Here is a 15839-nt window from a genome sequence, read left to right as displayed (position 1 = left end):
GGGGGGGGGTTGTTTGGTTATTTTTTTAATGTAGCATCTAATGATACAGATGATATAGACACATATCTGTTGGGAAAATTAACCTTCACCTGGACTTCCTAAATCCCAGAGGAGAAGCTTACTTATCCATTCTTTCAGGAACTGTATCTGAAGTTAATATTTAGCAGTTAAGAAACTGTCTGATCATTAGAATTTTTCAGAAAATGACAGTTGTCTCTTGGAATTCCCAAATCACAAGTTAGTTTGTTTTTTTCTGAAATGCCAAGAATGCTTGAAGTTATCTCTGATTTATATTAACTAGTCTTTATTCAGACCAATTCTCAAATTGTTTCTTTATGTATTTCCCATTTTTCATGAGATGCAGGTGCAATAAAGTCAAAAGAGCTTCCTTAAGAATAATTTATATATGTATGTTCAATAATAACAGAAATTCTTCATCTTGTGTACAGTTGTTAATTATAAGATTCACAGTTGATTTTGCCTCTCTTCCAATTCTGTTTTTCCCAGATGAAATAATAGTGCAAAAGCCAGAGCTCACCAGTCCATCAATCTGTCATGCTCCTGGTGGGGAATACTTTGTAGAAGGAGAGACATGGAACATTGATTCTTGCACACAATGCACATGCCACAGCGGACGTGTCCTGTGTGAGACTGAAGTCTGTCCACCCCTTCTTTGTCAAAACCCCACCCGCACACAGGACTCCTGCTGTCCACAGTGCCCCGGTATGTGCTGGCATCCAGCTTTCATCAGAGCCCTTCCTTGATCTGAGGATGTCTGATGTTTCAGTATGAGAATGCTTCAGTGTGTGCTCAGGTGGTTGTTGTGGTGCCTTTGTTCTTCAGCAGTTTGGAGTGACAGCCTGCAGTTCTCTAATTCAAGTGCAAATCTTGATGGTGTGCAAGAGAGATCTTATGTGTAAAGGGGAGTTGTGGCCTTGAACTTGGAAAACCTTGAAGGCAATCTAATAATGTAGGGGTTGTATAAGAACCAGAATACTTGGAAGGTTTATGAAATATGCACTCCTTTATGGAGACATGTGGGATTAGAGAAACTTTGAAAGTAGTCAATGTGTTGGGTAGATACAGGCTTCCTTTTCTTCCTATACACCTTGGTTTCTATGAACTTTGTTATTATTATCTTGCCTATTTGGGATTTGGTCTAAAAAATATTTCTGTTTGCTTTTACCTTCACATGGTGTCATTCTGATAGTCATTTCAAGGCAGCTGAGTAATATCAAAGCATTCCAGCCCGGCAGGTATGCCAGACTCCTCCTAGACTGCCTCACAGTGTCAAGAAGATAACAAGATTTGCTTTCCCCCAAGGAAGGATATTCAATTATAAATGAACATAAATTCTTATTTTACATAGCAAATGTAGGAGTTTATTGCAGTGGAAATTTAGTACAAACCTGTGCATTGCATGTAAAGTCACTAAGAAACACCTTTATTCAAACCAAAAATTAAAAATTTACTTTAGGAAAAAATAAAAGTTAGGTTTTGCCATTAGGTTTTGCTACAAGGTATTCATTTGGGTTTAGGTGTGGGGCTTTTTTCCTGACAAAATATTTTCAGTAAACAAGGTAGCCAGTTCTCCTGACTTACATTTTTTCATTATTAATAATGAACATTTGTTTACTTCAAAATACTGTTTTGGAGGAGCTGATCTTTCCTCACTGGCTATATAATAAGCTTAGTCTCATAGCTCAATGAAGGTAGATTGAGAACCTGATCTCAGTGCTCTTATGAATCCTTTCTTTTCTTCTCTTTTTCTTAGTCCTGTTTCTTGACCTGTAATGTCTGTTAAGGTACACCTTCATTGCAGGAATATGTCTCCCCCATGGATGGCCTGAGAATTAAAGCAAACCATTGGCATCAGGCTGAAGCATGATCAAGTTCCATTTGTTTCTCAACAGCTTACAATTAGCTCATCTAAGGCCACTAGTGAAGGTGACAGCAGCATAATAGCTTTTCGCTTTGCATCATTCAAAGTCTTGGGCTGACATGGTAGAAGATGGGATTCAGGTTTTAGATTTAAAATTTAATCTCTCTTGTTTGAGATTAATTCCTATACACCATGCAATTTAAAGCATTCAGAGTCACTTTCTGAGGGGCTGCTTTTGGTGGTGATTGTTTTTCTCTTTGCTCTCCTTTTTCCAGGTTTCTTTTCTTTCTTTTTTTCCATGCTTTATTTTCTTTTTTTTTTTCCTTTTTTGAGTAAACTCAATAATAAAGGTCTAAATAAACATTATGCTAGAGCATATCATGAGGTCTTCATCCCATATAAGAACTGAAGAGGCATGAGGTTCTGTCCTTCTACTTCTTCTGAAGTAGTGAGCCAATGTGTAACAATTCCATTGTGCTCTCCAAGAGTGAACCCTCTGTTAAGGAGCTCTGAGAGAAGTTTCCCACTGTAAGTTAAATAACCTAATCTGTTTATATTTACAGATGAGACTCTTCATCCCTCTCCATCAAGCAATGAGAGCATGCCCAGTTACTGCAAAAATGATGACGGAGATATTTTTCTGACAGCTGAGTCCTGGAAGCCCAATGTCTGCACTAGCTGCATTTGCATGGATGGTGTGATTAGATGCTACTCCGAGTCTTGCCCACCAGTATCCTGTGAGAGACCTGTTTTGAGAAAGGGACAGTGTTGTCCTTACTGTATTGGTGAGTGAATAAAAATAGTTGTGAACGTGCTTTTCCCTTCTTGGTAATAACACAGAAATTTTATTTCCAAACTGAAATGCTTTCCCTGAGATGCAGTCTATGCCACCAGTTCGAACTGGAGAGTGAAGTCTGTATAAGGAGTTTTGAGGATCATGATTTATGGTTTTTAGGTAGAAGAGCATAGAGATATACATCTAATTTGCCTACAAACTCCAGAGGCCATCCTCCTGGAATCTTGGTAAGACACCTTACTGGACGAAGACATTACAAAAAATTTATTTTATTTAAAGGAAGATCTGCCAGGTAACACATATGTTATGTCAAGATTTATGTGATAATATGAGGAAAACATTAATTATGACTGCAGAAGATGAGCTGAAGCATTCTGAAATTTCACAGAATGGAGAACTCTTTAATAAAGCATCTAAATTAAAATACAGGGAAAAATGGAATTTCATTAATGGCAATATCTTTGAGATAAAAATAGGGAAAATATATATATTTAAATACTGAAAATGTATAAAGAATTAGAGCCATGCACTGGTGTTGAATTTGGAGCTGAAGTAAATGGTGGTTGCTCCAGACAGCGAAAATTTACAGGCATTTTTAAAGTAGCAAAATTGGAGATTACTGATCACTTTTCCTTTGTGTGTTGAATAGAAGTATTTTTGTACAGATGACTTCTTTTGTGAGTTCACAGTAAGTACAAAGGCTGTAGGATGGAAGCTGCTGATAGAGAAAAATCATATAATGTACTTACTGAATTTAATCTTTGTAGCATTGTTGGAAAGCATTCAAAGGTTACTTCCCTTTATTTGCAAAAGTAGTAGGGAGAGATACAGTAGAAAAGAACAGTAAGAAGGAGTATAAGAAAATTGATGGGCTTTAAATATTTAACTGAACATGTGAGTCAACTTGCCCATCTATGAACAAAACAATCCTTCATCAGAAAGATGGGAGAAAGATTGTGAAGTATGTTCTGACATTGATACAACTCTTGAAATCTTTATATCATTGCAGATAGAATAACTTTAATAACAGGTGATACAGTTTTATATGATGTACAAGGAATTTGATGGAAGAATGCCTGGAAAAGTTACAAAGTATCCAAGTTTCAGTTGCCTTTGGAACTCTACTTAGATTCCTGATGAGGACATTTTGAGGCCAAAGTACAATGTTAATCCTATTACTATTTCTTCTCATGGTTTGCATACAAAATGGGGAGAAAGAATTTAAAGTTATTTTACAAGTGTATTTCTGCAGGCTTTTTTTCCAGTGAGTTTGAACCATAAAATAATTTTAATCCAGAAAATATTTAACATCAAAAAAAAAAAAATAGTGTGTTTAAAAGTTGGGCAATCAAACCAGTAGAGTCAGAACATGAGCCTTAATACTGCACTGGAGAATTCTATGGGTGAGGAGGGGATGCATCGGGGGAACTTGTACAATATGAGCTACAAAAATGAAACCTTTAAAACCCTACAGCTTGTATGTCAGGTTTGCAAATATATACACAGAGCATGTAGACATAGCTTTAATTAATTTACTTTGAATCCTGTATAGTTGTATAATATTGCACATACTTAAATGTATGAGCTATGAAAACTTAATGATTTTTTTTAGTAGCAACTACTCAGCAAAGCAAGATTCAGTAGCCAGATTTTAATTAACACTCAGATATAAAAATTTTCAGTGATGCTGCATTTTATTAAACCATGTTGTCCTATGTAGTCAGAATGTTTTGTGGTTTAAATAACTGAAACTCATGGAAACTTAATTTTTTATATGGCTTCCATGAATTATATATACCCTTGCATACAAGACAAGTCAGGTCATGAACTTAATTTTCATCTTTGTGGTTCTCACTGGTTTACTCTTCATTTTTGAGAACTGTGAAGCACGTCTTTGTACATATTCTTTCTAATTATTTTTATGCAATACTTGATAAAATGTTTAAAATCATAGAATTATTTAGGTTGGAAGAGACCTCTAAGATCAACAAGTAACCCTGCATTGCCAAGTCCACCACTAGATCATGTCCTCAAATGCTGTGTCTATACATCTTTTAAATATCCCTTGAGATGGTGATTCCGTCACTTCCTTGGGTATTGGCAAACGTGGAAACAGGCCTTCTTCATTTCTTGGAATTTCAAAAATTATGCAGGATCTTAGCACTGCATTATTTATTCTGCTTCTTTCTGCATCCAGTTTGTATAAACTCAGCTTCAAAATTTTACAGTCGTGGATGCTTAGTTGTTTGAATTTTCATCCTGTGTGTTCAACATTCATTTTTCTCATGCAAAAAAAGATTAATTTGGAAAGATAACCTTCTAGTTTAGAGAGCATAAAGGGATATCTGTTTGATTAGAGACAAGATTAGTCTTCTGCAGAAAACAGAGCAATGACTGTCCAGTCATTTACCAGATGAGACTGATTTTCTGGTGCAGCTAGAAGAAATTTGAGAGAAGTGGGTAGAGCTAGACACTGAACTGTGTTTTTTGTATGCGGGTTTCTTACCGCAAGCCTGTCTTGTTTCCACTGTCCTTGAGCACCTGTTGGTGTTGTGGCATTCATCTTCATCCTTGTTTATACTTTCATAGAGATGGACACCAGAACAGGAGACACTCACAGGATAGTACTTTAAAATTTCCTCTTGAGGTTCAAAGGTACAGCACCGTAATTGTGATTTTATCTATACTTATTCTTCTAAAAAATATTTGCTGAATAAAATTGTGATGTGTTCTTCACAAATTCGGAAAAGCACAATCAAGTTAAAGGACATTTCCAGGCAAACCAGCTGCAGAATTGCAGAAGGTGTCCTAAGTGAAGCAAGGTAACATTTTGAGAGCTAATCTGAATGGGCCAAGAGTGCTCAGCTTTAGGACTGCATAGGTGATGAGCAGCAGAGGCACGCTCAGGCAGTGTGCCTCACCTTGTCCCCAGACACACCTTCCTAACACAAGATTTTGCTGGTTCTATATGCCAAAATGCACATCAGCTAGGGAAGAACCTAATGTCCTTCCTGCAGCTGGCCGCCATCTTTTCCTCCCACTCTTCCTTTCCCATGCTCACACTACGTTCACTTACAAAATCTACTTGGAGAGGTTGGGAACCATACTAAAAGCCATGCAAGCCATGAGATACCAAGGACCTTGGGAACCATTTGTTCTTTTCAGATAATTCCACTAATGTTTTCACAATAGTACTTCTTGCTGGTCTTCTTTTGTATTTGAATTTACTCTCTCAGATCTGTTGGACTGTCTGCTGACTGCTAGCCTTGTTATTCCAGATTGTGTCTCTATTTTGTTGTCACTAATTAAAACCTTTACTCATGGCCAAAATATATAATAAGGCTGACATAGGGTAAATATGTCTAACCGGCATACTTAGAGATGTAATCTGTGTGAAGATTAAAACAGTATTTATCTGAATGTTTAAGAAGTTAATTATTTCATTCTGTTATCTCATTCATATGTGTAATGTGCAAGGTCATGTCATCAGCAGGTTTCATAACAATTTCTGCCACTGAGAAACAAAGGTAGGAGGAAGCCAAGATGAAAATTAAGCACTGCTTGGCTTTTGGAGCTTCTGCTGTGTTGTTTTTTCACTATCCTTAAAGTGCTCCAGCATGAAAACACATCCTAGGCTAAGCAATTCATTACTTCCTTCTCAGTGAAACAGAGAAGACTGCAGACTGCCTAAAAAGGCTTGCATAGGATGCCACATTAAAAAGTGGTGTATTGAATGCCTAGGCAGAAAGATCACATCAATTTCCAATTTATATAATATTAACCATTAAAAAATGTACTGATTTTAGGTATTGCTCTTTTCCTGGAGTTTTCCATTGATGCAGTTTTAGGGAATTATCAGATCCCCTTCAAATATGTTCTACTATTACAGTCTAAGCACTTCTAGTTATTTCACCTGAGAGTTGCTCCAATCCTTCTTGGCATCCCACCTAATCTGCTTTTTTAAGTATTCTAGACAGAGTTCATCATTCTTGAACTTTGGTAGTTAGAAAGGTAGTTATGAGTTTGGGGTTATTTTAGCTTAATAGGATTGACTAGGAAACAAGGAGGAAGATGAGCAGTTGGTAGCCTCAAACAGTCAAAGAGAATGATTTTTTGTTAATTTTCACAGCACTTTTGATACCATCTTTTCATGTCCCAATCATCCATCTTCTAGCCTCTTGCATTAAGGAAATGAGGAGAAGCAGCCCAGGCTAATTCTGTACTTCATAAAGAAGCAGAAATGACATCTTTTTCACAAAGATTTTCTGGAAGATGAAGAGAGGATCTTTTCATTACAGCTGGGAATTCTTAGTGGCAATTGTTTTGCCTTTGTGTCTAGGAATGAAATCCGATTTGCGTGTAATTGGCTGTTACTGCAGGATCACAGCACTGTTTTCCTTCCACAGAAGATACAGTTCCAAAGAAAGTGGTCTGCCACTTCAGTGGAGAAACGTACGCAGATGAGGAACGCTGGGACATTGACAGCTGCACACACTGCTACTGCCTGCAGGGTCAGACTCTCTGCTCCACTGTCAGCTGCCCACCTCTACCTTGTACTGAACCCATCAATGTGGAGGGAAGCTGCTGTCCCATGTGTCCAGGTAATGTGATGTGACAACCCAGTTTATTGTCATGCTGGTTTCCTGGGGCCAATAATAAGGTTTTTTAATTGGGTTTTGAATGTCAGTCCATGTTTGAACAGCATCACAAAGGCAACAGACTTTTAGACTTCAAGAAAATTAATATTCTTAACACATTGACACATTCTGCAAAAAACATAGTTTGAATTTCACTTATTCTGAGAACTGTGAACTGAAAAATTACTTGCTTGCCCCTGTTTTGTCCTTTCACAAGAATATGAGAATATGTTAATGAAGTGGGAAAATTAATGTCTTTACATCTCTGCAGATTATGTCACAGTGATTAACATTTCTGTCTTTTCGGAGACTGCTGGTTACTTTTCAAATATCACATTGCTTTATTTTTCACTTTAACTTGGCTTAAAAGCAATGTGACATTTTGTTAGCTATGGGGACAAGGGGCATAAGAATTGCAACTGGTTTTTAATGTGAGTTCTGATATACTTCTGCAGAAGTTTGCTCACCTTATTCAGTAAGCTGATACGTACTTCTGACAGGGCAACTGGGGAGATTCAGCAGTATCCCTTCTTGCAATTCCCCTCCTTTGAGGATTAAAAAAAAAAAAAAAAAAGCAAGGCAAAGAAACCAGTAGGGACTGTTTACATATTAGCTGAGAAGATGTAGTCTTCCCTTCATTTTTGGGGGGGAGAGGGTTTGTTAAGTATCACAGAGGAGCAAGCCTGTAGTAAAACATGTTTTCTGAGATGGTATTTTCAAAAGCAGGGTTGTCCACACCAGTCCTTTGTCCCATTCACATTATGATAATGATAATGGTAACAGGCATGTATCCCATATACAATATGGAATAAGTTTTCAGATAAAATCCCAGGCTAATGATGAAAATTTGGAAACAAATAAAAGACTTTAAAGGACAAAGCACTGCAAATGGGCAAGTGTATTTCCTCATTAATTAATTAAGAGCAGCACTGAGAAGTTAAGCAGCTTGCAACTTGTGAAAGACATTTTTCTCATTTCACAGAGATGTATGTACCTGAACCCACTAACATCCCCATTGAGAAGACAAATCATCGAGGAGATGTTGAACTAGAAGTACCAAACTGGCCGACACCAAGTGAAAATGATATAATCCACATTCACAGAGGTCAGATCTGCTATAAACCAGGATAACTTAGGACTGTGTTCATTCCTCATGTTTTAATGCATCTACTTTTTCTATTCAGGTAGCAGTTGTATCTGAGAATATTCTTCAGTGCATAATTCAGTGCAGTACATGCATTTGGCTTTGAGTAAAGATGAGTCAGTTGATTAAATTATATTTATACATTTTGGTCTCATTATCTCTCCATGTTCTGCATAAAAGAAACATCTGTGTTGGTATGATGGAGTTCTATAAAAGTAAGAATACAACAAAATGATGAATCAGAAGTGATTCTTCGGTGTCTTTTCTGATTCAAAAACTAGAAAGCAGGCCATTGGAGTTGATATACCTTCATTTGATCTATTTGACATTCTCAGGAATAGATAAAGGTGGAAAAACATGTACCACAGCCCACCATATATCATAGACATGATGTCAGACCTTAGACAAAAAAAACACCTCAGGTATAGTGACACACAGCCAATAAAGTTGGCTAAGGATGTAAATACATCTTCTGTTTAAAACTGCGTTGTAATATTATTCCAGCATAGAGGAAACACTGTGTCACAGATTTTGTTAACCTTTTCTAATTGAAGGACAACCTAAACTATGTATTTTTTTAACCTGAGGATTTCTTTTTTTTTTAATCCGAGGATGATCTCATAGTATTCTATTGTTTGGAGAAAGGATGCATGAAATGTAACTGCTTTACAAAGTTCTAAGCTTATGCTTTTATAACTCCAGCATTTTAATTTCTCAGGCATTAGTAGCTAGCTTGCAACTATCCTGCCTGGGGATTAGAAACACCCACTGTGAGAGAATTTTGTATATGTCATTGAAAGTTACCATTCTTTGCAATTACACACAAAACTTGCTACAGTCTAGTAGACTGCCAGCAGTCTGTTTTCACAGGCTGAGTGCTGCAGGTATTGTAATACACTCTCAACAGATGAGAGAGTGAACAAATCGTACAGGTCCTACCAGTTTTTAAAAGTAAAAAAAAAGAAAAAATTACTTTCATCCTAAGATTTCCAAGTTCTCCTCAGCCTGGAAACACAGTCTGATTTTTTTACAAGTGGGAATTTTGTTATGATCAGGTAAGATCATGCAAACACAACTGAGTTAAGAGGTTCTTGTCAGACTGTGGTTGTTACTGTGCTTTAGGATTTCCTTCTATCTCCTCTCTTTTTGATGGCCTTTTCCTGACTAACATAGTCCCTCTACAAGATACTGTTCTAATTTATGTAAATAAGGTGGCATTGCAGGAGAGAAGGTCCAAATCCTTATGAGTGACAAGATGTACAACTGAGACTTTTATAATTACATTCTTCCTTGCGGCCAAAGCCCATTGATAATTACTAACAAATGCTCCCAATTGCCCTGCAGACATGAACCATCTCCAGGGAGAATACCGGAGTGGCAGTGGGCCACACCCCAGTGAAGATGCATCCGTCAGCTCTGTTGCCTTGGTGACAATCCCAATCACGATAGCACTGTTACTGATCATCGTGCTCCTGCTTATCAACCAGAAAAAGCAGTGGATTCCAGTGTCCTGCTACAAAGCTCCAACAAAGGTGCCCTGTCTATTTCCTGGATATCCCATTTTTACGAAACCAGGAACAAAACATTGTGGAAAATGTTAAGCAATTAAGAGGCTGTTAAAAGTCTGGGAAAAAAGCTGCTGCACATTTTGGGCAACCAGGTTAAGCCTTTGTGTGGTGCTGAATTAACAGAAAACAGTTACACCAGCCCAGCTGGGATATGAGAATACCAGAACTCCATTCAGAAGATGAAAAATGGTGACTGTGAAGAGAGTCTTGGTCTGTTACTATGTCTTACATAAGCCAACTTTAACAAAAGTCCAAACCCTTTCATTGCCAGTTTGATTTTGTTTTGTGCTTATGGACTTGAACCAAATAGACTTTTAAAACTATATATGGAATACAAAAATTGTATGATTTACTCAATATTTCCTTTCTCTTTTAACAGCCTTCTTGCCTAAACAATCAACTGGTATATGTGGACTGCGAGAAAGGTACCAGGGTCCAGGTGGACAGTTCTCAGAGGATGCTAAGAATTGCAGACCCAGATTCAAGATACAGTGGATTTTACAGCATGCAGAAACAGAACAACCTACAGGCAGATAATTTCTATCAAACAGTTTGAAGAATTGCACCCTTGCCAAGGATTTAAGAAAGAGAGAGCGAGAGAAAGAGAGACAGTCTGCTATTAAAATAAAACTAGAATTGTGCAGTTGCTTAGTGGATTGTATTGGATTTGTGACTACATGTACAGCTGTAAGACCTTTCTGGGATGAGCTCTGACTCCTGCAATGTGCCAGAAAAAGCATTCCCACTTTTCCTTGAGATAACTGACCAAGTGTTTTCTTAGAACCAAAGTTTTGAAACTTGTTAAGATGTATTTGCTTGTAACATAGCTATAGAGGTTTTTTGGGAGGGGGAATCAGGGGCTAGGGGTAGGCAATGAAGTAAAAGAAGCTTCAGAGAAGAAAAGCTGGTCCTGCTTGGCTGGAGACGAAAATATACTGCTGAGCAGCAGGATAGTGGTTTATCTTGTTGCTCTGAAATTGCATCTGTTGCAGCAAAAGCCTAACCCCAGGTGAAAAAAATATGAAAAGGTCTGATTATTTTTTTCCAGCTGTTGCTACAGTAATATACTCCTAGAACAGAATTTGTCACATCACAGGTGTGGTGTAGCTGCAAATATTTTTCTATATGATGAGAAGCTGCAGTAGTTAATGAAATAGCAAGGAAAATATTATAGCAGAAAATAAAGGGTGGGTTTATTAAGGATGTATAAAATTATAACTTGTGCTGCTTTTTGTTTTTATTTTTGTTTTTATTTTTGTTTTCTTCAAAGCTGATTGGCTAGATTAGCCAGACTTCAGCAGAGTTAGCAAATGACTGAGGCCTAAGTAATTCCTGATATGAGCACTGGATCTTTTGACAGCAGTATTGAAGGGAGGAAGGATGGAAGGAAAAGTCAAGAACACCATGCAGTTCCAGGGGCTTTTGTTTGTTTGTTTTGTCTGTTGTGGTTTTGTTTTGTTATTTTATATCGATCTCTGGTTGTTCATACAGGAGAAGGAAAAATATTTTTGTTGGACAAAGCTCTTGCGTACAAGAGAGTAAAAAAGAGACTGTTTTAAGGTTGTTGTTTTTTTTTTCCTGTTGATGTTCTTATTTACTGGTATGCAGATTTAGAAACTACTTCCATGCTAGGAAGCTGCTTAATTTTAATTGTATATTACTCAAGCACCTTTTTTGAAGCTCAGAAAAAAAAAGGAGATCATGCTTCTTTAAACTTTAGCATTATAGGAATATTTATGTAAATATAATTATGCTAAAAACAACAAAAAGTATTTGTATGTTTGTGTATATATATGTATATACAAATGCATGTAGGTATACATATGTATATATACGTGCATGTGTATATACACTATACATATATATATACTGTATATATAAAATACTATGTATACAGTATATATTTTTTCTATTTTTTTTCTTGTTGAATGTATTTTTATCTGAGAGAGATTTTACCCAGAGCAGAAACAGATAACAGGCATTCCATATCAATGCTTAATTGCTTGTGAGTTTAGGAAAAAGAAGAAAAGAGCATCTCATTCTACCTACAGTTTGATTTGATTTGATTTGAACGTGTTTGTGTGTGTGTGTGTGTATGTGTGCACTCTTGTGTTGGCGTGTGTTCAGTTCGTGCACGATTATAGCAGTAAGCGTTGCTCTTGCTACTTGCTACATTTCAGGGTGTTTCTTATTTTTCTTTTCCTGCTTAGCCTTAAAAAGGCTTTTTAATGAATGCATTGGCTAGAGACACTGATGACAATATACATGCAGCACTAATCAACTCCATAAAATAATACAATCAGCTCCTGGATTTCAGTTGGTTTTGGTTTTCTTTTTTTTTTTTTTTTTCTTCTTTTTTCTTTTTCTTTTTTTTTTTTTTTTTGCAAACAATTGTTTGAAACAACTACTGGAATATTGTCCGCATTAAGCTGGAAGTTTGTTGTAGCTTGCCTCATTTATAACTCTGACTGTATAATACAATGTTAACTTTCCAAACAGGTCTTGGCACTTTTATACTAATTACCCATTTGTGCATTGCCTTTTTTCTTTTACAAATGCTTGTCATAAGAGACACAGATACCCAGTATGCTTAATGTGAAAAGAAAATGTATTTTTTGTAAAGGAACTCTCAAGTATTGTTGTAAATACTTGGTCAGAGATTGCTGAACTTTAAAACTGAAAAAAAAAACTAATTTATTATTATAATGACCTAATTTATTAATCTGAAGATTAACGATTTTTTTTGTTTTAGAATATCAAAAAGGTGTTCTAGCTGTTTGCATCAAAGAAAAAAAATAGGTGTATCATTAAGGGTCAACATTTTTTCTGCTTATATAACTTCAGTTTCCAACCACCAATAAGAAAAAATGTAGTCTCCCCAGTGTTTTGTATTCAACCTGATAATGAAACAGAGATGTTTCTGTCCAGTAACTACAGAGATTTTGTCAAGACAAAACATCCATTCCTTGCATAAGAGTAAGCAGTCTTTATCCAGAAATTGTAAATGCTTGCTTTTGTTTTACAATCAAGGCCATATTCTGAAAATATTAGCAGGATATAGGACATGGTGTAAAATGTTTTTATTATTATTATTTTATTATTATTATTTTAAAGATATGATTTATCCTATGTGCTGTATCCATTACACTCTTTTACTTTGGTTCCTGTTGTGCTCTTGTAAGAGAAATGCAGATATAATTTTCTGAAAAATAGATGCATATGTGGCACTCGGAGTGCACTGCGGTTCAGCAGATTGCTTGTTTACTTTTTTAACTGTAAGGCGGTTTCTTGTAATTTGGCTCTTGGCAGCACAATAAAAAATTTTAAACCTATGGATGCGTGTCTTCTTAAATGTTCGTACTTATCGCTTCTGGGCACTGGTCCTTGAGACATTAGTTTGATATTATGGTGAGTACGAGTTCATATTATTGTCATGCTGACCTGAGATCAGAACAGTTCAGAAAGTACTGTGGGTAAAGAAGAGTTTGCATGTACAGAAAGTTCTGCATATTACACTAAAGAATTTTCACATTAGAAGCTTTATGGAATTCCAAATAGTTCCAGCATACAGTAAAGATGAATCAAATGCAAAGTTAGGCCTTTGCCCTGCCATGGAGTTCACGTGGTCTAGTCTGACCTGACAGAAAGCCATGATTACAGGATTCTAATGTGAGGTCCTACAAAAAGTGTTTGAAATCAGAATTTGCACTTCATGAACTCCCTGAGCTGCAGATCAACTACTCATTTACTAGGCTATAATGGTTTTTTTTTTTTTTTTCTTCTACTAATTTTTAAGTTAATTAACTTGATGTCCAAGTTCTGGTATGTAAGATCCTGAGGCAAGGTGGTTTTCAGCTTAACTACTTGCTTTGTAAAAAACTGCCTCCTTTCTTTGAACCTACTTAATGCCTTGTGAAGGTTGACCTAGAACAGAGACTAGACAGAGTTAAAGAATAAAATAGGTATTTATTAGAAGGCCTCATTGGATACACTTTGGGCAGTACAAGAGCCCAGCCAGGGCTACAGCCAAGGTGAACCCAAAATGGTCACAAAATGGATCACCAGTCACAGGGTCACACTTCTATAAATTCTGGTCCATTAGCATATTGGAGTTAATTGTCCAATTATAGCTTTTAGGTTATGAAGTCCCATCCTTGTTTTTCTCTCTTCAATCCACTGTTGTTTAGGCACTTGGGCCTGAAATTTGGCTCATTTGTCCTTGGTCCCCAGCTAGAGAAGGAATTATTTTGTCTACCTACTCTGTGAAGAGAGCTTACTATCCCCTAATATGAAGCTCAGAACTACACAATAAAGCAGTACAGAATCTGAAAAATATAAAAGCTGAAACCTGAGGCATCATACTCTCCTAATGGTTTCATTTAATATCCCTGACACTGCATCCAAAGCAGCAGTAGATCAGTATTTATATGTCACCCATTGATTTAGAGACCTTTATGTTGTTTCCATTTTTTCCTAAGAATCCTTCAGGAGTAGTTCTGTGCCTTATGGCCAACCTTGTCATTCCTTGTACTTCCATGTACATCCTTCAAGGTCAAGGGTAAGGGGACTGAAAATGTCCACACTGCTCACATGTGGTACTCCCTGGATGTAGCATGGTGCTTACTGTTTAGATTGCTACTGATGGCTGAGTCAGTGTTCTTGCAGAGAACAAGCTGCAATAATAGAAAATGCCCAGTAGTTACTGCAAAGCCCATAAATGACTTATACTAGGATAGATCTGTATTTATGTGCATCCCTTTATGTTTCCATATGCTGAATTTTTTCTCCCTCGCTAGTTATCTGTTCCAGCATTATTGCTCCTTCCCAAGACTAAGGCTATGGAAGACCTATGTCTTCTAGAAGAACATCTTCAAACTCTGTAAGCATTTTGGGTTTTCATCAGAATGAAACAGAAAACATCATATATAAAACAATGAAAACATAAAAACATCAATATATAAAACAATGATGTATTTTAACACTTGTAAGTAGTCCTGGCCTGCTCTGCCTTGCAATGTCTGAAAGGATCAAATTTGGAATGCCTATTTACACTAGGGTTTGCCAGCCTGTCATAATCCTGAGTAGGATAGGATGCAAATCCTTTCAATGACCTCAGTGGCACTCTGATGCTTAACGAGGCATGCATTTTCCACTTGCAGTGTTGCCAAACATCAAGTAGGAAGTACAGGAAGAAAGTTAAAAGAAGCTCAAACTGAATCAGGAAGTTAAGCAGAGAAAATTCCTGGTACATACTTAAGGATATCAAAAGATCATGGCTGCTCAAAAAAAAAAATAGTACAAGATAAAAAAGCCCATCCTAAGCTATTGTGCGTAAGGGAACAATACAAAGCTAGCAAAGGATGGGCACGGGAGTCACAGTGCTGGTAAGAAAAAGTATCTCCAAAGCTTAGATTCTTGCGTACTAGGTGACTGAATGGAGGCATCAACGATAGTATAAAAACAAGTTACAACAAAACTACTGTAAATAATCCTACTACTGCAGAGGCACTGGAACTGGGTGATCTTTAAAGGCCCCTTCGAACTCAAACCATTCTATGCCTCCCCCTCCTGCCCGATAAGCCGCCCCTAGTCGGTGCGGAGCTGTGAGTCAGTACGGACACCGCTGTGTGCGGCTCCGCGGGCTCTGCCACAGCCCAACCCGGCCCGGCCGGGCCCGGCCCGGCCCGGCTCTGCCATCGCTGCCTCAGCCCGGCCCGGCCCGGCCCGGCCCGGCTCTGCCATCGCTGCCTCAGCCCGGCCCGGCCCGGCCCGGCCCGGCTCTGCCATCGCTGCCTCAGCCCGGCCCGGCCCG

The 15839-nt window shown here is 37.4% G+C and overlaps 1 protein-coding gene across 2 annotated transcripts in view; it reads left to right on the top strand.

Moving 5' to 3' along the window:
• The window catches only part of CRIM1 (cysteine rich transmembrane BMP regulator 1), a 170789-nt gene extending 157430 nt beyond the window's left edge, over positions 1-13359 (top strand). For both annotated transcript variants that reach the window (XM_053974047.1, XM_053974048.1), the window contains 6 exons: positions 508-723; positions 2446-2667; positions 7085-7279; positions 8298-8420; positions 9804-9991; positions 10407-13359. In XM_053974047.1, coding sequence (XP_053830022.1) covers positions 508-723; positions 2446-2667; positions 7085-7279; positions 8298-8420; positions 9804-9991; positions 10407-10583 — 1121 coding nt within the window. In that variant the 3' untranslated portion in view covers positions 10584-13359. The remainder of the gene's footprint in view (positions 1-507; positions 724-2445; positions 2668-7084; positions 7280-8297; positions 8421-9803; positions 9992-10406) is intronic.
• The last annotated feature ends 2480 nt before the right edge of the window (positions 13360-15839 follow it).

Source organism: Vidua macroura, chromosome 3 (genome assembly GCF_024509145.1).
Source record: "Vidua macroura isolate BioBank_ID:100142 chromosome 3, ASM2450914v1, whole genome shotgun sequence".
Lineage (NCBI taxonomy): Eukaryota > Metazoa > Chordata > Aves > Passeriformes > Viduidae > Vidua > Vidua macroura.
Note: the sequence above shows the minus strand (reverse complement) of the source record. Positions and strands in the feature narration are given on the sequence as shown.